This window comes from Scardinius erythrophthalmus (genome assembly GCF_964197995.2).
Source record: "Scardinius erythrophthalmus genome assembly, chromosome: 5".
Taxonomy (NCBI): domain Eukaryota; kingdom Metazoa; phylum Chordata; class Actinopteri; order Cypriniformes; family Leuciscidae; genus Scardinius; species Scardinius erythrophthalmus.
In genome coordinates this window covers 20,032,056-20,055,904 of record NC_138225.1, presented here as the reverse complement: position 1 = coordinate 20,055,904, position 23,849 = coordinate 20,032,056, and the positions used below count along the sequence as shown (strand labels likewise).

At 38.1% G+C, this 23,849-nt stretch overlaps 1 protein-coding gene across 3 annotated transcripts in view; it reads left to right on the top strand.

Annotated features, from left to right (window-relative positions):
- Positions 1 to 23,290, top strand: part of spns2 (SPNS lysolipid transporter 2, sphingosine-1-phosphate) — a 75,409-nt gene extending 52,119 nt beyond the window's left edge. For 2 of the 3 annotated variants that reach the window (XM_081364622.1, XM_081364624.1), the window contains exons 5-13: positions 3,747 to 3,813; positions 6,888 to 7,030; positions 8,433 to 8,585; positions 8,693 to 8,882; positions 12,050 to 12,115; positions 12,621 to 12,719; positions 15,456 to 15,619; positions 18,201 to 18,240; positions 20,430 to 23,290. In XM_081364622.1, coding sequence (XP_081220748.1) covers positions 3,747 to 3,813; positions 6,888 to 7,030; positions 8,433 to 8,585; positions 8,693 to 8,882; positions 12,050 to 12,115; positions 12,621 to 12,719; positions 15,456 to 15,619; positions 18,201 to 18,240; positions 20,430 to 20,441 — 934 coding nt within the window. In that variant the 3' untranslated portion in view covers positions 20,442 to 23,290. The remainder of the gene's footprint in view (positions 1 to 3,746; positions 3,814 to 6,887; positions 7,031 to 8,432; positions 8,586 to 8,692; positions 8,883 to 12,049; positions 12,116 to 12,620; positions 12,720 to 15,455; positions 15,620 to 18,200; positions 18,241 to 20,429) is intronic. The other variant, XM_081364623.1, reaches the window with a different exon arrangement.
- Positions 23,291 to 23,849: the final 559 nt, after the last annotated feature.

The following is a 23,849-nucleotide window of genomic DNA, read 5'->3' as shown; positions in this document are numbered from 1 at the left end:
ACAGCTTCTGACAGCCAGGTAATCTCAGATACCATCTCAACTCAGTAAAGGTCAGTTGTGGAGAATTGAGCTCAGCGTTTTGTGTGGTCACCGCCTCAGATGGGCCACATAGACAATGATGTTCTAAGTCTGTTTGCTGCTGTGAAAGACTTTAAGCTCAACCATTTCGGTCACTTAACCCAGGCTGTGACATTTTCTTTTGTTCACTGAGGTGGAAAAAGACTGGAGAGAAAAGGGGGAAAACAACAGAGGAAAGATGATAAATGCATGCATGTATGTGCATAGCATTTTTAGCTGCATTGTGTTCACATACAGCATCTTGGAATTTAATTGTTAATCTGATGGGGAGAAAAACAACAACATAAAATGTTAGTGGCCAAACTAATCTGAGTTTTGACCATGCAGTTGTATAACACCGAGTGGTATACACCCCAATTGAACCGAGGAAAATAAATATCTGAACACAGCAGCTGTCGCCATCAGACCTGTTCTGAGGGCTAGTAATAGTATCGATGAGAGATTGAGTGCAGTTAGAGGAAAGGACGGGATGGAAAAATAGCAGAGCCAGGAGAGTTTTGCTATTTGCGGGCTAACTGGGTTCGGCCCTAACAAAGCGATCGACAGTACGAACAATAAGAGGTGAAAGACTGGAACGCTGCAGTGTGCCGCCTCACTTCCTGTCTAGCGCCCTGTTTATCTACAGTCAGGTTGTTACTGTTTCCAGGAAGTGACTTCAGCCATGAGAGAAAGGTTTGGAAATGTTAGTCTTATGGGCATGGAAAATATTAGTTGCTAATAAACAGAGAGAAACAGAGTAATAACGACAACTTGTGTTAAAAATACGTACAGACACATAAAAATGGTAGCACCACGTCACAAATGCTTGAAATTAATATCCAAAAACTCTCATCCAATCAAGAACATCAATAAGGTACCAAATGGCCATATTCCATGAATACACAGGTATGCGTAGGCTTAATTAAGGGGTTCTTGACATTGAATGAGGTCCAGAGGTCACTGTGGGCTCATGTTGAGAGCCATATGTTCTCGATGATAAGGTCCTATTGTTTGATGGGTCAGGTCAGGTTGGTCCATCAGTCGGATATGCCAGGGGCAGTTAAAGGTAAACAATGTAGTTTACCTGCTGTGCGACAGCCTGGCGCTAGTGTCTGGGAACACAGGAAGTCTGCGTGAGGTTTTAGATTGTGGGAAGGACGCTCCAAATTTAAACTGAAGGATTAAAATGGTGCAGTTATGCCAGGGCCTGATGTACAAAAAAAAAATGAAAAAAAGAACAATACCCAAATACAGGAGATTACATTTTCAAACCACTCTATAGGTGTATAGTATTGCTTAAGTAAATGTACAATACCTTTCAAAAGTTTGGGGTCGGCAAGATCTTTTTAAGTAATGTTTTTTTTTTTAAAGAAGTCGCTGATGGTCACCAAGGCTGCATTTAGCCTCTCTTAGCTCTACATCCTGTTTACAGTCTGATAAAGTTCATAATTGTCCTGTTATGATCTCGGTTTGGCTGAAGCACATGTGAACTATTCTCTCTGTATACTATCTGTATGCTGATTATCTGGTTTGAGACTGTGCTGCCTGTCATCGGCTATTGTATGAATTTTCTCCTCTTGGTCACAGTCTGTTTAAATAAGTTGATTGGGTTTTTTCTTTCCATCAGTTCTCAATTTCAGGTCGAAAGTATTCCTCCATATTTTCAGCATCAGATTCATTATTATTCTCATTCTCAGTCACTCTCTCTGTCTGTCTCCTTCCCAAGTTTTTACACCTGTTACCAACCCTCACTGGTTTGTAACAGGGACTGAAAAGAAAAGTTTTTGCTATTTTAAGGTACTATTACACCAATTTAAACACCCAATTTTTAAGGTATTTATGGTATACTTACAATGTTGACAGTAGTGCACTAGTAAATGCACGTGGAAACCACAGAAACAAGAAGTAAACTGAATTTATATTTCGTCTAAGTTTAGCATGAATAAAACATGCTCTTGATCAAGAATCACAAGAATGTTGTGAAATATAGTAATATTATGATCAAAATATAGTAATATTATGAAAATAATTTGTATTGAATTAGAAAAAAGTAAAAAAAAAAAAAAAAAAAAGTGAATGTTCTGATATCAAAGAATGTTGTGAAATCAATTATAATGTTTTATTCATGCTAAACTTAGACGAAATATAAATTCAGTTTACTTCTTGTTTATGTGGCTTCCACGTGCATTTACTAGTGCACTACTGTCAACATTGTAAGTATACCATAAATACCTTAAAATTTGGTGTTTAAATTGGTGTAATAGTACCTTAAAATAGCAAAAACTTTTCTTTTCAGTGCCTGTTACAAACCAGTGAGGGTTGGTAACAGGTGTACAAACTTGGGAAGGAGACAGACAGAGAGAGTGACTGAGAATGAGAATAATAATGAATCTGATGCTGAAAATATGGAGGAATACTTTCGACCTGAAATTGAGAACTGATGGAAAGAAAAAACCCAATCAACTTATTTAAACAGACTGTGACCAAGAGGAGAAAATTCATACAATGGCCGATGACAGGCAGCACAGTCTCAAACCAGATAATCAGCATACAGATAGTATACAGAGAGAATAGTTCACATGTGCTTCAGCCACACCGAGATCATAACAGGACAATTATGAACTTTATCAGACTGTAAACAGGATGTAGAGCTAAGAGAGTTTGGTCTGCGTCTGAAGAGATATGACTCACAGATTCCTCAGATACCGACAGGGTTGAAATGATCCCACCTTGAGTGCTCGTCTTCCTCCTTTCCTTATATCACTCATGTCAGGCAGTCTTGCCTTTTGAAGAACTTAAAGGAAAGTTCATGAGACACATGCCATATCCTACAGCATCAGACAGGGATTCTCAGAATTAGGTCATCTGAACCTTGGATGTTAGTATTTCACCACAGTCCCCAAATCCATCCAAAACCCAAAGCGACACAGTGTGGGAAGCTGGTGTTTCTCCGAAGTCATCTCTCTTTCTCTTTCCCTCGGAGATGATCTGTCATCATAAGCCTCTGAGTAATGCTAAGTGGTTGACTCTCTTACATAGCCAGAGGTGATGTTCAGTGTAAAGCCATTATCAGCGGCATTAGTATGCATGCTGAGTTCAGGCAGCCTACCCAGCGCATGAAAGTTTTAGGGTGCATGACACAGCTTTGGGTGGAAAAAAACAGCCGAGGAGAGAAGAGAAAGACTGCAATGAAAGAGAGAGGGACCAAGTGATTGAGACAGGCACATGGCAAAATAGCTTAAATAACAACTTCTTAAACCACCCTAAGCTGGTCAGGCTGGTCTGGTTTTTGAGGGGTTTTGGACATTGACCACCTACACTAATTGAAAACCAGTTTGGGCTTGCTGCTAGATCAGCTAGTCCTGTTTAAGACTAGCTTGGGCAGAATGGAAGACCAGCTAGAGTACCTTAGACCAGTGTTATTAAACTGGGAAAAAGATTAGCACATTCATTTTAGATGCCCTAATATACTAAAACTTAAAAACTAAAACTTATTTTGAAAAACTAAACAAAAAATAACTAACAATTATTACAATACAAACTATATTAAAATTCAAAACTAAAGTAACCCTGGCTCAGTCCATCTTAAATCAGCTTACACCAGCAAACCAGCTGGAGAGCGGAAGTTTATGCCTAGAATAAGATGTGTTTGCTTGTGTATAATGACATGTTTTGCTCTCTCTCCGCAGCGGTCTTGGATACATCCTGGGATCTATTGCTAAAGACGCTGGAGGGGATTGGTACTGGGCACTGAGGGTAAGAGCAGTTTAAACGTTTCCTTGTGTTGAATCAATATTTTAGAGGAAGCACGCCCAACCTCCACAAATATACACCATTTCCTCTCGGCCTGGTCAAAAATATCCCCTAAAACCCATCGCAGACAGGTGAATCCTGAAATACCTTCAGCCCGTCTCTTGAAAAAGCAACACAACATTCTTGCCCCCTTGAAGCCAGTGCAATGGGCACTGACAACCCAGCTAGCTCAAGTGCATTAATATAGCATTACCTCCAGCTCTCTCGGGTCCGCTCATGCACGCTATCCGTGAGTAATGCAGTCTTCACAGGTCTCGCTGCGGTCTTTGTACTGCATAGGCCCAGCAGAAGAGGGGGCTCACTCACACAGGCCCTTTTGTTGTAGGATATTCCTCAGTAGCCTTGATGTATTGCAGTGCTAACCAAAAGCCCAAAATCGAGCACCTTTTAATGCAGCTCAAATGACTAATTTATGAAATGATTGAGTGAGAGGAAGGGTAGTGGTCTGCAACTTTTGGGCAGCGAAAGAGGGAGAGAGCAAAAACAACTTTTCTGAGAAAGTGAGAGGCCTCTGAAGTGCTTTAGATTCCTGTCTTTCTTCCTTCATTAGCTCAGCGCAGTTTTATAACCAACTGCTTCTCTCATTCAGTTCAAACTTTAACAGGTGGATGCTCGAGTTAGCAGGTGGGCTTCATTACTTGTTCCTTTCTCGGGGTCATAAAGAATCTAACGAGGGTTTTATCGTGAACTTGAATTAAGCTTGTTGTATGGCTGCCTCTTAAAACTCCTGCAAGGTTCTGTTGTCGAGCTCTTAGGCCTGAAAGGAGACTTTAAGAGGAGCATTAAACCCTCTCATTCTTACAAAAACACCTCTGAACATGACAGTTATATGACCCTCAGGAACATAAATGGCTTTATTTGGTAGCTAGTTTATCGGAACGCTTTTGCAAACAGTAGCAGAGCTCCGTTGTTTGAGCTCTTGGATGCAGTAACACATTCCTTGACGAGACAAAGCTCATGGTTTGGGGGACTATTAATCATCACTAGCACTTTAAATGAGTATAAAAACAACAGACGGATGAAAAGGGACTCCATATCGGCCATATCCTGCTCTGAGTGGGGAAAAAACACTCCGTGCCACTTTCCGCTTGTTTTGCAGGCCCCTAAAGAACTCAATCGCCTTTCGTTCTCAAAGAGGGAGTGTGTTTTTTTGGAGTGGAGGATTATATCATAATTATTGAGAGCCATATCAATCAACTGCGGGTCGAATAGGGGAAATGCCAGGAAAAATAGCACCTTGATCTCTCTTTCTTTGATTACACTCGTCCCAACTCTAACCTTAACAAACACGAAAGAAGCTACAGCACTAGCTTGAGATTAGTAGGAAAGGGCAGCATCTGACAAAGTGCGAGACAGAGTCAAAGTTCAAGATGACTGATCAACGCAGGCTTTGATATGAAACTAGAGAGGCAGGATGGGATCTCCACAGTGTGACTGTTAGAAAATAGGTCCACTGCAAAGACCTTTTTTACGGCTGCTGGGTTTTCTAGTTACAGAGGGATAACAAGACCAAATCCAGGCTTTAGCGAGACACTGCAGCTCTGTATCAAAAGCACCGCAGTGCACACAGACACACATTCAGTCCACAGAATCACAGTATAGTGCAGGAAACAGCAACATGTCAATGGGATGCAGTGATCTGTTTCACTCTCATGCTATTTATAATGCTGAACACTACAAAAATAAAACATTCACAAATGTGTATAAATGCTTATAGATAATAATATATAATTCTAATAATTATTCTCCAATATATTCTCAAACTTGTATTTGTAGAATGTCTCTTGAATTAAGTTATATTGCATATTATGTTGAAAACAGCTGTGCTGCTTAAAATATTTGTGGAAACCATGATCATTTATTTTCAGGATTCTTTAATGAACAGAAAGGTGAAAAGTACAGCATTAATTTGAAGCTCTGAAAAAATCTTATAGACTACAAACTTTTGAACAGTAGTATATAATTCTTAAGATAGATTCAATATTATATTATCTTAATTTTGCTTATACAAATGAATCTTGTTTTAATTTAATTTCTATCTTTTTACCTGAAAATAAGACAAAAATACAGATCAGGAACTTTTTTGCAGTGCATATGACTAAATCTTTACAAGAACTCATATACATACCCATAAGACACACAATTTTGAGCAGAGCTTTGCTTTAATGTGCTATAAATGATCTCCAGGAGGATTGCGTCTGACAGACAGAATTGCTTTGGCTTTCACAAGCGACGGAGGCGCTTATGCTGCTTCCATGTGGGCGACCGAACCAACAAACACATGCACGCACACACACACACACACACACACACACACACATACACACTGCTGTGCTGTAGCCATCAGGAAGGATGATAAAAGAGATAATAGCTCATGGCCTGGTGGACCGCAGCTGCTCCCACACAAGGGAGAAAACTGAGAAAGAAAACGAGAGGATGGAGTAAAGAAACATCACCTAATAGAGTCCACTTCACACTGCAGTCTAGTACCCTGCCGGCAATACACACCCTAATGTGAATATAAATAAAACTATCACAAAATACATAACACCACCATTATCGACTCAACGAATAACTTGCTAGACCAAACAGGATGTGAGACAGTTTTTTATTGTTCAGCCCACAAGATTTTGTTTAACAGACAGCACAGACTCACAGTAATACAAGCAAAAAATGTTTAGTCTAGTTAAGAGCACTGCACTGAAAAAAAACTAAGCAGCATTTTTGATTTTCCCGAGTAAAAACATCTACAAATTGTGTAAGAAAACCTTTATAAGATAATAAGACTTGATTTTGTTAGATTTATTCTTAAAAAAAAGAAAAAAAGACAAATGGAGTAGAAAAAAAAACAACATAATTTGAGGTATATTATTAGCTGAAAATGTCATAAAATTTTAAGTAATTTGCTTCTCAATTACATATCTATTATTTTAAGCATGTTTAGATATTGTTCTGGAAAACAAGGCAACAAGGCAGTGTTAAACTCTGCAATATCATCTTTTTTTTTCTGTCTCAAGGTTTCTCCAATGTTAGGTTTGACTGCTGGGTTCCTCATCCTCATCTTTATCCCTGAGCCGAAGAGAGGGAGTGCTGACCAACTCACTGGACGGATAAAGACACGCACTTCCTGGCTCTGTGACATGAAAGCTCTTGCCAAAAAGTATGCCACTTTTTTTCTATCCATGAACTTATTGTTTAGGATTGGGACGTACCAGATCCAGATGCAATCACTTAATCAACCATTGAATGAATATTGGACCCTCAATGTCTATTTTTCCAGTCCTGCCTTCACTTGAACTTGGTGACAGTTTATTGGAGTAGCTGGCATAGAATTTCAAGGGCCAAGTAGTTCAAGTAGTCTGTGCTTATATATACAGTGCTATGCATACGTTTAGACACCCATACTAAAGTTGACTAAAAAGAGGAATAAAAAATCATCTTTTGGAAACTGAACTTAATGCCTTAATTTAAAAAATTAGGAAAAATCCAACCTTTAAGGACACCAATTTTCTTTGTGAATGAATAATGTATCGTAAATAAATAAATATTCTTGCTTAAAATACAGGGTGCATAAGTTTGGACACCTCTATGTTAAATTCCCATAGAGGCAGGCAGATTTTTATTTTTAAAGGCCAGTTACTTCATGGATCCAGGATACTATGCATCCTGATGAAGTTCCCTTGGCCTTTGGAATTAAAATAGCCCCACATCATCACATAGCCTTCACCATACCTAGAGATTGGCATGGTTTTATTTCAGTTAGCCTAATAGCTGGTTTAATTTGCATTGAGAGATGATCTTATGGAAAGTACTCCATGCCAATCTTTATATTTATATATTTATTTATTTACGATACATTATTCATTCACAAAGAAAATTGGTGTCCTTAAAGGTTGGATTTTTCCTAATTTTTTAAATTAAGGCATTAAGTTCAATTTCCAAAAGATGATTTTTTATTCCTCTTTTTAGTCAACTTTAGCATGGGTGTCTAAACTTATGCATAGCACTGTATATATGTATGTATTAGTACATGTATTTTTCACACCACTAGACCAACCATCTTTGTTGTGACCAAACTGACATCAAATGGATGTCAACTACCCATATCACATCGGTTAACGTGATTTCACCAAGTAGAACATGTTGCTAGAATAGATCAACATCGATGTTGATCCTGGAACAACATTTCAATCAACCAATCAGATTTGAGGGATAGTTTTTTAGTTAATGTCAAGTTTACAACAAGGGTTAGGGGCTTCTACACTATTCTTATTCACCTATATTTTTCTACTGATTTTAGGAATAACTTATGGGTAGGGTTAGGTTTAGGGGTTGAGATAGGGTTAGGACTATGTTTTTGGAAAGCAATATTGTTCCAGGATCACCAATAGATGCTGATCCAGGAACATGTCTTACTTGGCAAAATCACAGCAATCACATACATTATGTCAGAAAGACATAAAGAGCAAAAATAACAGGAAAAACTGGAAATGCAAAAAAAAATTTACTGAATGAAAACTCAAGAATTATGCATGTTAATTCCTTTTCTTTCTGTTCTCTAGCCGTAGTTATGTATTTTCATCTCTGGCATCGGCCGCAGTGTCATTTGCCACGGGGGCGTTTGGGATCTGGATCCCGCAGTACCTGGTCAGAGCTCAGGTGGTGCAGAAGACAGCAGTGAGCTGCACCTATCAACCCTGCAGCAGTAAAGACAGGTCAGAACACACACACACACACACACACACACACTCCACTTGAAGCCCAACGGTCAATCGCAAGCGTTACAGTTTTGACAACTACTATGTTTCTCTCTCATCTCCAGTTTGATATTTGGAGCCATCACCTGCGTGACTGGGCTGTTGGGAGTGGTGATCGGCGCTGTGACCACACGGCTCTGCCGTCAGAAGACGGAGCGTGCCGACCCGCTGGTGTGTGCGGTCAGCATGTTGGGCTCTGCTATCTTCATCTGCCTCATATTTGTTGTGGCCAAGAAAAGCATTGTGGGAGCATATGTAAGTAACTCTACTTTGTTCAGTTTCAGCCTACTTCACAAGTCTACACTGTAAATATGTACTTTTTAATTAGTTATAAATTAGTCTTTTGGATTTGTTATCCAGTAAAACATATGTGTGTGTGTGTGTGTGTGTGTGTGTGTGTGTGTGTGTGTGTGTGTGTGTGTGTGTGTGTGTGTGTGTGTGTGTGTGTGTGTGTGTGTGTGTGTGTGTGTGTGTGTGTGTGTGTGTGTGTGTGTGTGTGTGTGTGTGTGTCAACTAGGTTGAATTCAGGGTGATTGGGACACGTTTTGCAATTGAAATGACTTGGAAAAAGTGTCTCAATCAACCTGAATTCACCCCTATATGATGAATTACACTTGATATATTGTTGCAATATTATGACGCTTCATGTAAATAGCTCATATTATATTGGTTGCCATAGATTGTCTCCTGAATTGCTTCTTAACACTGTGGCCTGAATATCTCTAGTACAGCTCCCTTCTGACTATCCAAAGTCAAATAAGGTCACATCTATTCAGAGTTCAATATAAGGCTTTAAACGATATAAAGTCTGTTGCATTCAGTTGATTTAACAGCCATAGTTGCTTGGCAGGGTTGTTAGGTCCAAACCCGATACTAAAAGAATAAGAGCAACAGGCACTGCGTTCTTATTTAATTGGCATGTAAAGCAGGAAGAGGGAGCAGTTTTCACAGTTACGGCTAAGAAACAATAGGCTGTGGCATTTGTGAGTCACTAATGGAGAAAAAGTCATGCTGCATAAGAAAACAAAAATTCTACCAGGTCATACTCGTTCTTCTAACAAAAAATACTCGTTCTTCTAGCAAAAAACAATCAGGTCAGAACAAAATGCTGGATGCTCCCTGAAGGGCCAAACCAGACTGGGAATCTCATAAGTGTTTATGATGAAAAGTCTGATGAGAAAGTATTTTTAGGGACTGTTTGCCTTTCCCATGGACAAAAGAACCTATATATATAGTGTTTGAGAAACTATAAGCTTGCTCAACGTTTGCCTCCTTATCTTAACTATGAAAGACTCACTAACTGTACCCTCAACCGACCTGGTTTTGCAACCTCTTGTTCCTTTGTTAAAAGTTGTGATGACTTTAAGAACTATAAAAGCAAACGGTCTGACCTGGGGTCTCATGGACCCATACCAATCTTGAGTTGGATGTTGATCTATAAATGGCACAAGACAAGAACATCATTCAAAAGTTTGGGTTCAGTAAATTTTTTTTTTTTTTAAGAAATTAATAATTTGATTCAGCAATGATATATTAAATTTATCAAAAGTGACAGCAAAGGCATTTATAATGTTTAAAAAGAGTTCAAATAATCCCTGTACTTTCTGTTAATCAAAGAATCCTCAAAAAAAATAAACTTTTTTTTTTAATTAAGCAGCACAACTGCTATTTTTTTTAAATGTGATATTTCACAATATTACTGTTTTTACTGTATTTTTTAATCAAATAAATACAGACTTGTTGAGCATAAGAGACCCTTTTTTTAACTTACGACCCCAAACTTTTGAACAGTAGTGTATATTGTCATTTAAAAATATATAAGTTATCTCACTAAACTCTTAGAAAACAGAAACATTTTGTTATTTAAAATTCAAATGGAATATCACTGTAATTGGAAAATGTGAAAATGGAAAAGGGTATTTCTGTCAGTCTTACTGAGAGCAACAATCAGTCCAGATTTTACAGTAAATTTCAAATTTAGGGTATTTATAGAAATGAATGACACATCATTTAGACCACAGGCCTTCATGCCATCTTGTCAAAAAGATAACATGACAGTGGCAGCCAGCCCCCAACTAAAGACATGAGCACCCCTTCAATCACCTGCCACAAGGCTTCTGTAATTACATCCAAATGTAGCATACGAAAAACAAGGAATCCAAAACTTTAAGGAGGGAAATATCTGGAGTGAGAAAATTTGATAGTGACAGATGTGGAGTCTGAGAATGTGACAGCACGCTGGAGCTCTGTCAGGGTCTGTTCCAGCAGGGACAGCTGCTGTCTCGTCAGCACGTTGGCTGATCACAATTCAGTCCTGAACCAGAGTCCTGCAGGGCTTTACAGTTTTAGCCTGTTTGTCCGACACGCTGTCTGAGCCTCAAGTCACTTCGGGACAGAGTTTCATACATGCCCAAACACGCGCACACTTTCATGCTTTCATTTCCTCACCTTCTATTCTGATATTCTCTCACACTGACATCTAAATGGAAGGTTCTAGACCCACAAACTAAAAAAAAATGACACCCTGAGGTCATCTCTCTGTCAGCCCTGCTCAACAAATCTCTGAGACCAACACAAGACCCTGTCAAAGTCAGAACAGCCACTTGAATGATCAAATTCCCTTGCAACCTACAGTTCTCCTCACAATCCTGTCTGGTTTGACCCCAGCAGCTGCCGTCAGTCGTATTCTGGCCTCAGAGTTGTGGAGAGACCATCTACGTTCTGTCAAGTCACTAAGATTAGTGGAGATATTCAATGCTTGTGTCTCAGTCTGCCATAAGCACCTTGAAAATCCAGACTAGACACTGTGGGATATCAGTTAATTTATGTGGGAATGCTTAAATCAGTTCGTCTGTTCTCATGGGATTGCACCAATCTGTTGTAATAACTTGTTAAATGTGACACGGTTTCAGCCACCAGACATTTTGAGTTCCACTCTAGTTTAATGCTAACCGCTTGTCTCTTTTTTATGGTTTGGAGCGCAACATGGTCCTGTTGCCCTCATATAAAATTACATATAACATAACCACAGTATAATGACATGTTTTCATATTCCACAACATTTATTGTTTTTTTTGTTTTGTTTTTTAGTAGATGAGCCGGGTTAATTTAGTCTTTGACCAAATGCAAACGCTGGTGTGTGTGTATGTGTGTGTGTGTGTGTGTCTGTGTGTCTGTGTCTGTGTGTGTGTGTTTGTGTGTGTATCTATATATATACATATCTATCTATCTATCTATCCCGCTGTCTCTCTCTCTCTCTCACTCTCTCTCTCTCTACAGTATATATATATATATATATATACATACATACATACATACATATACATACATGGTAGAGTAACTTTTAATTTGAAAGAATGAAATATATTTGATCTTTCCTCTTCTATTTCCCCCCCCCCCCCTCGCTCTCTTTTTCTCCTCAGATCTGCATTTTCATCGGAGAGACGCTGCTCTTTTTGAACTGGGCCATTACAGCGGACATTTTAATGGTTTGTACTGAAAGCCTGTATTTATCTGCTGGGTCGAGTGGAAACTTTAAAGCCTTTAACTGTTACAAAATGGTCATCTTCTCAGGCTAGTTTCTTATTTTGAATGGTGGGATGCATGACTACGAGGTTTGGTATAGCCTGGGTGGGACCCAAGACAAAATTGCTACTTTTGATTGCACTTAATGGAAATGCCACTCATGGAAAATAAAACGGAATAACATTTTCAGTTTGGATGTTTTTGTGTGAAGGAAGTAAGTGAGTTAGAGAAGAGAGAAGCTGTAAACCGAGTGCATGTAAGGTTGATTTAAAGATTTAGCAAGAAAAGCTGTCATGAAGTTGAGTCAGCTAAGGTCTTACTGCATACATAAACTCCAGTCAGCCTGGGTCAGTGTAAAGCGCTCTGACATTGTCAGTTTAAGTGAGCACTCATGGTACTTTTGTTTTCCTGTTTTGTTTTCATGTGATTCTCACTGCTGTTTTCTTATCACCTCTTTTCTTTCTCCAGTATGTTGTCATACCGACCAGAAGAGCCACTGCTGTTGCCTTCCAGGGCTTCACGTCACATTTACTAGGGGATGCTGGGAGTCCGTACCTCATTGGCCTGGTAAGAATGTCTCACAAGTATATACTGCTTTCTGCTACAAGTATATACTGTTCAGTATTGACTATTTGGTGTGTAGGGACTGCTTTTTTTGAGTTCACAATGGCAGAATTACACAAAAGCCCTCTGAAGGTTTTCCATTCTTCCTGATCTGCGTTTCTTTCCAGTAATACCTTTCCTAGGGAGACATTATGTTGGTATATATGCCAGTCACCAGCTCATTCAAGGCTACGTTCATCTACAAGTGTTCCCTTCGGTCTCTTAAACACTTGTGTGCAACAATAAGCTACGCCGCCTTGTGACATTTTGATCTATGATTTTGTACGCTGACCCTGGCTCCATCTTCCTTTTCCTATTTCCACTCTTGTTCATGTTAACAAAACAAAGGCAAACCGATCACGGTGCAGCATAAATTCATCATTCTTCTTAACTCCGGAAAAAGCACGCTGTGGTTCCTAGACTTCCGACTCCTGTAGACATTCCTGGCATTCCGAACAGGAGTCACTGGAGTTGATCCAAGCTAAACAGTAACTCATGTGCGTGCTTTTGACAGGTTCAGAGCCCCATGTCATGTAGGGCTCAGGGTTCAGACCCATTGTTCACTTATTCCATTATCACTTTCAACCTCTTACAACAAAAGTGCATTTGCAATGTGTTTGCTCTTTATCTATCTCCCACATACACATCAATATTCTGCAAGAGTGTGTCATAAGCACACAGCAGGAGGTAAGAAGTGTGTCTAATCTGCCTGTATATTGTTTATATGATATGTTTTTTTATCTCTACATCATTTGGTATTTGAACCACATGTCTTGCACATTATTGATTTAATGGCTTGACATAGAAAGTTCAAAGAACAGCATTTGTTTAAAATAGAAATACTTAATAACATTACATGCCACTTTTGATAAATTTAATGCATCCTTGCTTAATAAAAATATAAATTCTTATTACTGACCCCAAACTATTGAATAGCTATGTATATTTTATCAAGTTCCCTTTTGTACTGGATAAAGGTTTATGCTACATGAATAAATGTAAATTCAAGGGGAATTAACTTCATGATATTGCTGTTGCTAGCACTGTGCTGTACTGTTTGAGCTACAAGAATGCTAAAAGTTCAGTCAAGTCAAAGTGTTAGCAACCCACCACATTCCATCTGCTCAAAATGCCCTACCTGTGGACAGACAGCTGGGCAGTGTGGTTATAATGCTGCCACATGTTTTGTAAAGTTTTATGTATAGGTCACATGACTCAGTTGCTCTCTGTGAATACAATGATCTTCTCAGTTACCTCTAAGATAGTGGGTACATCTTCAGAGGAAGTGCGTGGGCATTCTGGCCTGTCAAATCCAGCAATGTGGGGCCGAGTCATGCATCAACAGTTACTTGATAATTTCACTCCGGAGGTCTGGCAAGCTAGTGTGATGGTGGCTGTGACGTACTTCAGTCATAAAAAAAAAAAAAACTGCCAGCTCTGAATAATAAAAATAAGAACAGTTTTTAGAGGAAAAACCACAGGAACTTTGACACTGGGCAGTGACACTATAGTTTTTCCAGACATTATACATGTGGCAGGCAGACAACACTTTCCTCTAAAAAGTGAACAATATGTGCACTAGACCTGTGAATGAATAACATTTCCTAAATACCTGGGAATGCACCATTTCACTCTAACTGATGTAAAAACATTCATAGTACCTGTGAGTGAATCTATAACCTTAGGCATAGTGGGTGGTGTAATTATCTATGAAAATAGGCTATCAGCCGCAATCTACCATCTTTTTTTCCGAAAAAAAAAAAAAAAAAACTCATTAGCTACGCACCACAAATGTTCAACTTCAGCCCTATTTTTAGCAGTAGAAATAGTACAACATTAATGTTTGGCATAATAAAAGCTGGGATATACACATATACAGGAGTGTGGTCTCACACACACACACACGGACCTCACTGTCAGCACCCACTCATACACCTTTTAGTGTCAGCATTCCTACCCGACCCATGAGACTCGCACGCTAGTGCTGATGATAACAGATTAGCCATGCTAAAGTGAGTCAGATGAGGAGCCCTGCTAAACATCATTTTAATGCTGTTGTCAGTATCTTTATGTCAAAATGTACATCCTTTGCTTTATTTTGTAATAATATAGTACACTAGATTGGCTAGAACAAAGCATTAACACTAGAAACATCCATTTTTTTGTTGTTGTTCACAGGTCTGTTATAAAATAGTGGGTTTTGTCCTAAAGTTGAGTTTTGTGTTCTTTAGAATGGAACACAAATATTGCTGACTCATTCATCCTGCACTACACTATTTGTACTATTTTTGTACAATCAAATGCAATGACAAAATCCCTCTCTAATATTACATAGGAAATTTGTCATGTGGTCTTTAACATTAAGAACCAGTTGCTGACTGACTGACTGAATCTTGAGGGAACAAACAGCATAAAATGTAATCAGATTATGATAAATTGAAACTTAAAATGCCTCCTTGACTGAATCAATAGTTTAATTAATTATAATTGTCTTTTTATAGATTTATTGACTTACTATTGAACAGATTCCAATAGCTTAAGACAAGTTAACACAAGGATTAAGTGTTCACCCAGTAACTGATTGACAGCACTTGAAGACAATATTAGGAAGTTAATTATTGCATTAATGTTGGCTCACAGCAGACTTTTCCTTTGTTTGCTAATGAGTTCTCTTTTGTTTGTGTCTATGTGTTCCTACAGATATCAGACTCCCTGCAGGAGAGCTACGCTACGTCAGCTTTATGGCAGTTCCTGAGCTTGGGATATGCCCTCATGCTCTGTCCCTTCGTCATCGTTCTGGGGGGGATTTTCTTCCTCGCCACCGCCCTGTTCTTCCTCGACGATCGTGACAAAGCGGAGAAACAGTGAGTGTCTAAGCCTCATAACCTTGATAGCTAACAGTAATTCAGTCTAATCTTTTAAGTCATTGTTCTAATGACATCGAGGTGCTTCCGTTTCAAGGGTCCTCACTTTACATTCCTAAATGGGACTATCATTTCTCATTTCCTCCACTGACAATGACAATCCGGAGAATAGCGGTTGCCATGGTGATTTTGGTAGCCTTGGCCATTTTTGTGTGCCTGGTGAATAGCCTCAGGTGGATAGTTAATTCGTGAGGATGAACGAGCTCGATAGATGGACAGAGATCTAGACGTATTCTCAAACAAAGACACTCTGCATAAGTGATCTGCCAAGGGGGAAATGACACATCGCATGGACTACAGATGACCTTTAGTAGATAAATTGCTTCCCTTACTCAAATCATTAACCCGTTATAAGAGAGATTTCAAAATAAATGTTATTTCAGTACACCAGCACTGGGCCGAGACAAGTTAAGCAAGTTTATGAATATAGGATATAGGAATTAGTCTTTGTCCAGTAAAAACAGTCATGGCGACATGAGAGGAACTGAACATCAAATAAACCTCAAAGTTGTCTTCTGCCATTCAAGCTACCCAGACATTTAATTTAATTTTAACATGTCATACATAAGCCATTATGAGATACTATATATGTTTATAGTATATATGCCCTATGTGTATTTACACATAGACATTTTAAAACAGACCTTTATTATAAACATTAGCTGGTTTGGTTATGGACGAGTCCCATTCCCTTAAAAGGTAAAGACAAACATGATACTCAAACTTTGCGACTCACTTTCCTTTTTGCGGCCGTCTTTTATCAAGTGGATTTCCTGTGTGTGTTGCCACTCAAAAATGACTTCCTTCCTGTCTGCTTGAGGACATTTTTAGGCAGGGTGGTATTTCTGCGGAAGATCTTCCCACGATAGGTCTTAGAGACGGCTAAGGAGGTTGACTTTTCTTCTTGTCTCGCCATCTATTACAACAGGCAGATTAATCATTATAGTCATCTTTCACAAGGAGCTGCTCAACAAGATTATTTAATGTTCTTTTTCCTGCTACAGTATATACCATAAGTAGTGGAATACAAATAGTGTACTTGAAACCAGAGATATAGGTCTTGAATAAATCAATCTTAACAATGAATAAATCTCAACTAAAAATACAGTGACCATGTTCAAAAGTGTAGTGTCAAACAGAATAATATATAACTGACAATTTTCTAAGTAGGTTTCCCTGAACACTTCCTACTCCTGCTGTTGGTCAGTCAAACAGATTTCTCAAAACCCAAACATTGGCTGAGCCAATTTTACTGGTCGGACACTCAAATAAACAACGGAAAGGGAATTTATTCAGGGAAATAAACCTATGAATGACTTATACTCTGCATATTAAAATAGGACAAAGGAAAGTATTTTAACATTCAAAAACTAAAAACGTCACTTCAGATGTAAAATAAATGTAAAGGTGATTTTTTACATCATATTTATTCTAGAGTATATATATATATATTAAGTGAAGGTGTGTCCTTAAAGACATTCAAAGCAGTTGACTCCCTCAGTGGATTGTAGATTATACAGGAGTTTTACCACACCTTATGTAGCCATCATGGTTTGAAATAGCCACTGAATTGCATTTGCAGCTATATATGTCATGTAATGAACTGCAATATTGTGCATGCTAAAAGCAGCAGCTACAGATTAAAGCAGTTATGTTTGTGGATGCAGCATAAACTATAAGCTTATATCATGAGCCTGTGCATTTATTCATTAAACATTTCCAACCAATACTCTTGCATAACACCATTCTCCCAGTTTTTCATAAGCATTGCATCATCACGAGGTTCAATCGAGCCTAAAAATAGCATTTTAACTGTGCTGTTTCAGGCTCAGTAGTTCTTTATTCACAAATATCTTGTTACTTCAATGTAGCATACTCGTTTGTCTTCCTCTATTTATAGATGCAACATACAAAATGAAAGGCGTTCACTGGAGCGGAGGAATATATATTGAGCTTGAAGAGTACTTTATTTCTAGGTTGTTAGCTGTTTTGAGCTGAGGGGGAGACATTTATAGCGCAGGGGAAAACACCGTGCACATAGGCAGTCATGCAAAATACACACACACGCATTTGTCTCATATCTTTTGCCGCCTGGCATCAGTAGGCAAAGTGTCCATGGGGATGTACTGAAGATATAAGCATCCCTGAACTGTGTGTTAAAGCACATGCAGCCTGTAGGGAAGAAAATCACGCTGCCATGAAGTGTCCCCATTGAGATTTCCAATAGAGTGAATGAAATTACAAGTAAGCAGGATTAGGATATCTTTTAATAGGACTGAAAAAAAAGTATTTCCAATAAATCAATATATCAAATCATAATTATTACCATGTTAACTTTGACAACCCTACAAAGTACATTATTTCACCCAAAAATGAAATTACTCATTGTTCATCTTCGGAACACAAATTAAGATATTTTGTTCATGTGAGATCCTGCTCATTTGAGTGTACTATTATCAAAAGCAATGCACAAATATCTACACAATCTTTCCCTCATTATTCTGTTTCTTTTTTCAAACAGCAGAGTAAACCAGCTTTCCCGACCGCTGTCCACAGTTAAGGTAAGACCTCAAATTCCTGCAAGCCTCCAACAAAGGCCTCCAGGTTACACAACTGTTATCCTGTTGATATTTTAAATTCAGAATACAATGGTTCAAGCTTATTTATCAGAAGGTATTCAGTACTGTAAGAGGAGATATACCAACTTTGTTTTACACATTAAAGTAATTGAGTATCATAATAATAGTGAATAGAATAGAATAGAATAGAATAGAATAGAATAGAATAGAATAGAATAGAATAGAATAGAATAGAATAGAATAGAATAGAATAGAATAGAATAGAATAGAATGGGTGACCAGTTTATTTTATTCAGTTAATAATCTCAAATTTGGCTCCTCTTCAAACCTCTGTTCCTGCCCCCTTCCCCTCTTTCTCTTATCAGCCTCTCACACACTGTTATGAGCCTGTTTGTATAATTACCATGACTTTCTATGCCCTAAAAGAACGGCAAAGCATCAAAAGAAAGAGAAAGAAAACAACATCGGGAAAAAGGTTTCTCTGGTTGCCAGTTTTTTAGGTGGAGGACAATGTGTGTGGGAGCAGTACACTAAAAATAACTAGTCCCCCAAATATTCAATTGAGAGGGCGGATTGTGACTGTTAAATGTGGTAATGTATTTTTGTAATGCAGACAGGCTGTCCCAAGTTAGCTGTCCTACTCTTCTACTACACCCTCCACATTCTAATTAGCAAAACTACTGCTCCTTATTAGGTTAACAGCTTAAACAGGCTGAAGTTTAACAGGAAATCCATAAGATATCTCTGGTTGGACGAAGCGCAAACCATGGCCTTGAGGGTTAGCCTGTCAGAGGCACACACATTAGCATAAATGCTCATGTGATGACAAGACATATTGCCTCAGTCGCTTATATAAATGGGAAAAGTTCTCTATAGGGGTCAAAGCACAAAGTAGAGGAAACCGCAGAGTTACATAACAGACGGACACCCACATACGCGTTATTAGAAAAGGAATTACGAGGAGGCACGGTGATGTGACAGCGGGAGTGGGAGTACGGGAAAAATCACTATTGTGACATTAGCCTTGATGAAGGCAGAAGATTTCAGACAGGAAAGGCCTGCAACCAATGTAAAGAGAATATAGTAGAGAGAGCAAATGAGAGATGAAAGAGAAAGAAATGGACCATTGCCCTTGGATTATATAGCAGATGGAGGATGTGCTAAACACTTAAGAGATCTTGCATAGTGAGTGCTTAAATCTAGTGGACAGATACTAGGATGATAGTCTTTTCAATAAAAAGCTTGTCTTTCCTTTTAGAGAACATCTGTTAATCAATGATAACACTACCAGATATGTATTTCAACCATTCACCCTTTAGGCAGAGTTAAACATGGTTGGATTTCCTTTATAAATAATCTATTCAAAATGAACTGAGAGTTATGTGCAATACTGTTTAAAAGGTATTTTTTTATGCTCACCTAGTCTGATTTTTTTAAAAGAATAATATAGTAAAAACTGTAATATTGTGAGATATTATTTAAATGAGCTGTTTTTATTTTAATGTATTTTAAAGTAGTCTTGGTCTTGAAAACCCCTGGTTTAAAAGAGCAGATCCATTAATCGTCCACAATTAGTCTACAATTACTGAATTTTCACTGTGTATTAGAGCGTGTTATCACATAATAAAGAAAACAATGATTTGTTTAATAGTAGAGGAGCTTCTAGGCCAGATTACTTGTGGCATAATGATAGACAAATCCCGAGCAGGACCCTGGATGCTCTGTAAACGTCAGTGATGGGATTATCTAAGCATAATACCCTAGTATTTAACAATTTTTAACACTGTTACGTTGCATCAGCCAAATGTCATCTTAGAGTTCTGTTGTTCTCTGCATTTCCACATGCTACCACAATAAATTGAGACTAAATAAAATAATTGTCAAGTTTGTGACAGACACATATTGGGGGTGTCAGTGGGGTAGCTGTGGGAAGCTTACAGAGCTGAGAAGAAGCTCTGGTTGTAGTGTGTGTGGGGTGTGTGTGGAGGGGGGGGGGGTAGTTTACCTCACCAGCAGCACCAGACAGATGGCTCATTGGGTACTGAGTTCTAATAATTAAAATGAAACATCCTGTAGGGAACCCAGAGACTAGGATGTTATTGCTCCAAATTTTATTCAACAACTACGAACAGCCAGAGACTGACACCTCTTTCTCTTTTTCATTCCCTCAGGTTACCAAATGAGAAGGGGCTGCTGCAATGAAGAAAAAGTGGAATGAAAATATGGGCAGTTGGAGGGAAAAACAGAAGGAATAAAACTTGCAGCTAACTCGCTATATGCACACTCAGCATACTCTAAGATTACCGCTATCATCGTCATCTCTGTTTTGTCGTTCCATTCTGTGAAGGCCATTCTGAATTCGAGTCGCACCTTGCTTGCCCCAGTAAACCCTCAGCTGGCAAGAGGTGAGCCAATCAGCAGCTGGTGTGCAGCTATTAATGATGTATATAAAGAGCCATGTGGGTGTTTAGATGAGGGTGCGCTAGCGCGCTCAGTGCCATACTACTGAACACAGCACGGACACACACTCCCGTCCTGTCACGCTGCCTGTCGATCTGCACCAAGTGCCATAACATCACATTCCTAATGGGGACCAGTACCAATGATGCTCACAGCCAACAGGGGCTCACCAATACGCCAAAAAAAACCCAAAAATCAGTAAATACAGAACTGAAGGAATCACTCACATCCCATCAACTACCCAACAAAAACTACGCAGTGAGTCCTGCCTTAAGAAATCTGGCAGAGGCACAGGTCTGGTCCCCGGTCACTTTTCTTTTATAAAGATTCTTTCCTTTGCTTATTATTAAATGTATTTTCCGTTCTTTTTCTTAGCACTTACCATTTTAATGCAGTGCCAGTGACATCATGCAGCCACGCATGACACATCGATCATTATCTTTTCTCTTCTTGCTCTGACTGTGTGTTTTTACAACTGAAACTGGAGGGACTTCATAAACTCTAGCTGAAAGGGACACTGGATTGTAAATATCTTTTTATAATGAAGAAACAAAATGTAAATGCTTTCATACTGAACTTTACTGAACAGTCTGCCAGGATAAATCGCATAGTATGCCCAAGAGGGGAGCAGAAATGTTGAACAAAGCCAAGGTTATCGTCACTTATCTAGTGTTTTTCAATGCGGAATTCCGTCCGCAGTGCCGGGTTACCCATCCAGACAGGCAAACCTTCATTTTAACTGCGGATAAGATTCACAAGCTCAGTCTATAAGAATGAAAGTCTTTGTATGTTGGCTTACCTTGCTCATTTGGTTTTACATATCCCTTTACTGGAAAAGAAGAGAGAGCCAGGATGATAGTGAATCGCAGCCAAGTTAATTACCTACACTGCAATCCATCCGGTTTCAAAAAGGGAGAAATCTAACTCTGGGGTTAAGCTAAGTCTGGATTGCTTCTTTTTTTTTTTTTTTTTTTTCTCGATTCTGTGAATTTTGTGGAAGTTTCTTTTAGCAGAAATCAGATATTTGAATATGTGGCATACACTAAGAAAAGCACTTTGCTTTTCACCGAGTAGTCTTGGATATGAAGAAATACAATTGGAGAAAATACCAGTTTTCGCTGTTATTGGCCTGTGTGGTTTTACTTAAGAATATAGTTTGTAATATATGCAATTTAAAAGAAGGTTAGCAAAAATGAAAGCTTTGACAGTGGCAATAATTTGTATATTCTCATATTTAGCAAGATTAACTCAGCACGCGCACAAACACACACACACACACACACACACACACACACACACACCACTATCACTTTTCTGGAACCTGGTGTTACCAAATCCGTCTGTATCTGAAGCCGTTCAGGCGTAAATCTTTTCTCAAAGAGAAGCGGGTGCTTTTTCCAATCTTGAAAAAAGCACCTTGCCTATAGATTGAAGTGGGGGGAAAAAGCTAATCTGTGTTTTGAAGGTCTGACTTAACATGTCATGTGAAATTACCGTCCCTGTTTGCCAGTCATATCCTCTTAGCTTTCATCATGCTAGGTGAAAAGCCTTTGAATGTGATTCTGTCCAATCCAATGAGTTTACACATGCAAATTTATCATAATGAAGCTTTTGTATTATTACTGTTGTTATTATTCTTTTACTGATGTCATTTTCTTTCTTTTTACAAATATGAGTTTTATATATATATAAACACTATAAAGATAAACTATTATGCAGCGATTTTAATATATTGTAAACGGCTTTCATGCAATGTATTTATTATTATGTTTTTGTTTGCTACCCTTGCTGATAAGATGGTATAAGGGAAACATATTGTCATAGATATTATGTACAGTTTCGTTTTTGTTTCATTTTCTTTGAAAATTCCTCCTCATCACCATTTGAAGAATCTCTCAGTTGTTCATCTCAGAGAACTGTGTTTTCACAGGAGCCGATTATTTTACTGGTTCTCACAAACACACAGCATGATTTACACTTAAAAGGACATGTATTGTGTACCAACATGTTTGTTAGACCAATGAACTGATAATTGATTTATTTTGCACAAGCAACTGAGTGTGTGAATAATGTGCTGATCAGGGGGTTTTCTCTTACTGTCTAATCCAATAGTTCTACACTGGCATTTTAAGTGCTAGCTTTGAGGGATTATTCCCCATTCACTGCCTGGCTATAGCTTTTCAAAGTTATTTTACATGCTGATTATATGACTAGTTTATTTGTTTGTTGAAAGGCAGCGCTCACGGTGATCTAGATCGGACGAACGACTGGCTTAATATTTGTAAGGCCAAGTTAATTTTATCAACAAAACCCGATGCTAACGAGCAGTTTTATGAGATCTTTTTAATTGCTGAATCGTGGGAATTGAGTATTTCAGATTGCACATTTTCTTGTCATACAAGAATTCTGTAAAAATTTACCTATTTCTGATATCAAGCAGAAACTTAAAGGTGATTTTATTTTTTAGAGCAAGTGTGATTATAAAGAAGAAAAGTATCTAGGACGTTTACTGTGATGCTCCCACAGGGATATACACCCTATATGTAACTGATCAAAATAAACTTATTTAATCAAAACAGAGCAATATGTTGTTGTCGTTCTTTTTACGTTAGATTTTAGTGCACTTGATTTAATTTTGTTAACGGTATGCATTAGATATGTTTTTGGAAAGAAATGAATACTTTTATTCAGCAAGAATGCACTGAATTGATCAAAGGAGACAGTCAAGACATTTGTAATATAACAAAATATTTTTATAGTAATTAAATGCTTTCTTTCTTTTTACTTTTCTTTCTTTTTAATCAATTGTGGGGGGAAATTAATCATGTTTTCAAAAAAATATCAAGCATCCTGTAAAAAAAATTAATCATGGTTTTTCATAAAAATACAACACAACTGTTTAACATTGATAATAATAAGAAATATTTATTGAGCAGCAAATCAGCATATTAGAATGATTTCTAAAGGATCGTGTGACACTGAAGACTGCAGTAATGGCTAATTAAAATTCAGCTTTGCCATCAAACTACTAATAAATAAATTGCATTATACATTATATTAAAATATTCAATATTTTAAATTGTAATATTTTACAGTATTACTGTTTTTACTATATTTTTTTTGTTTAAATA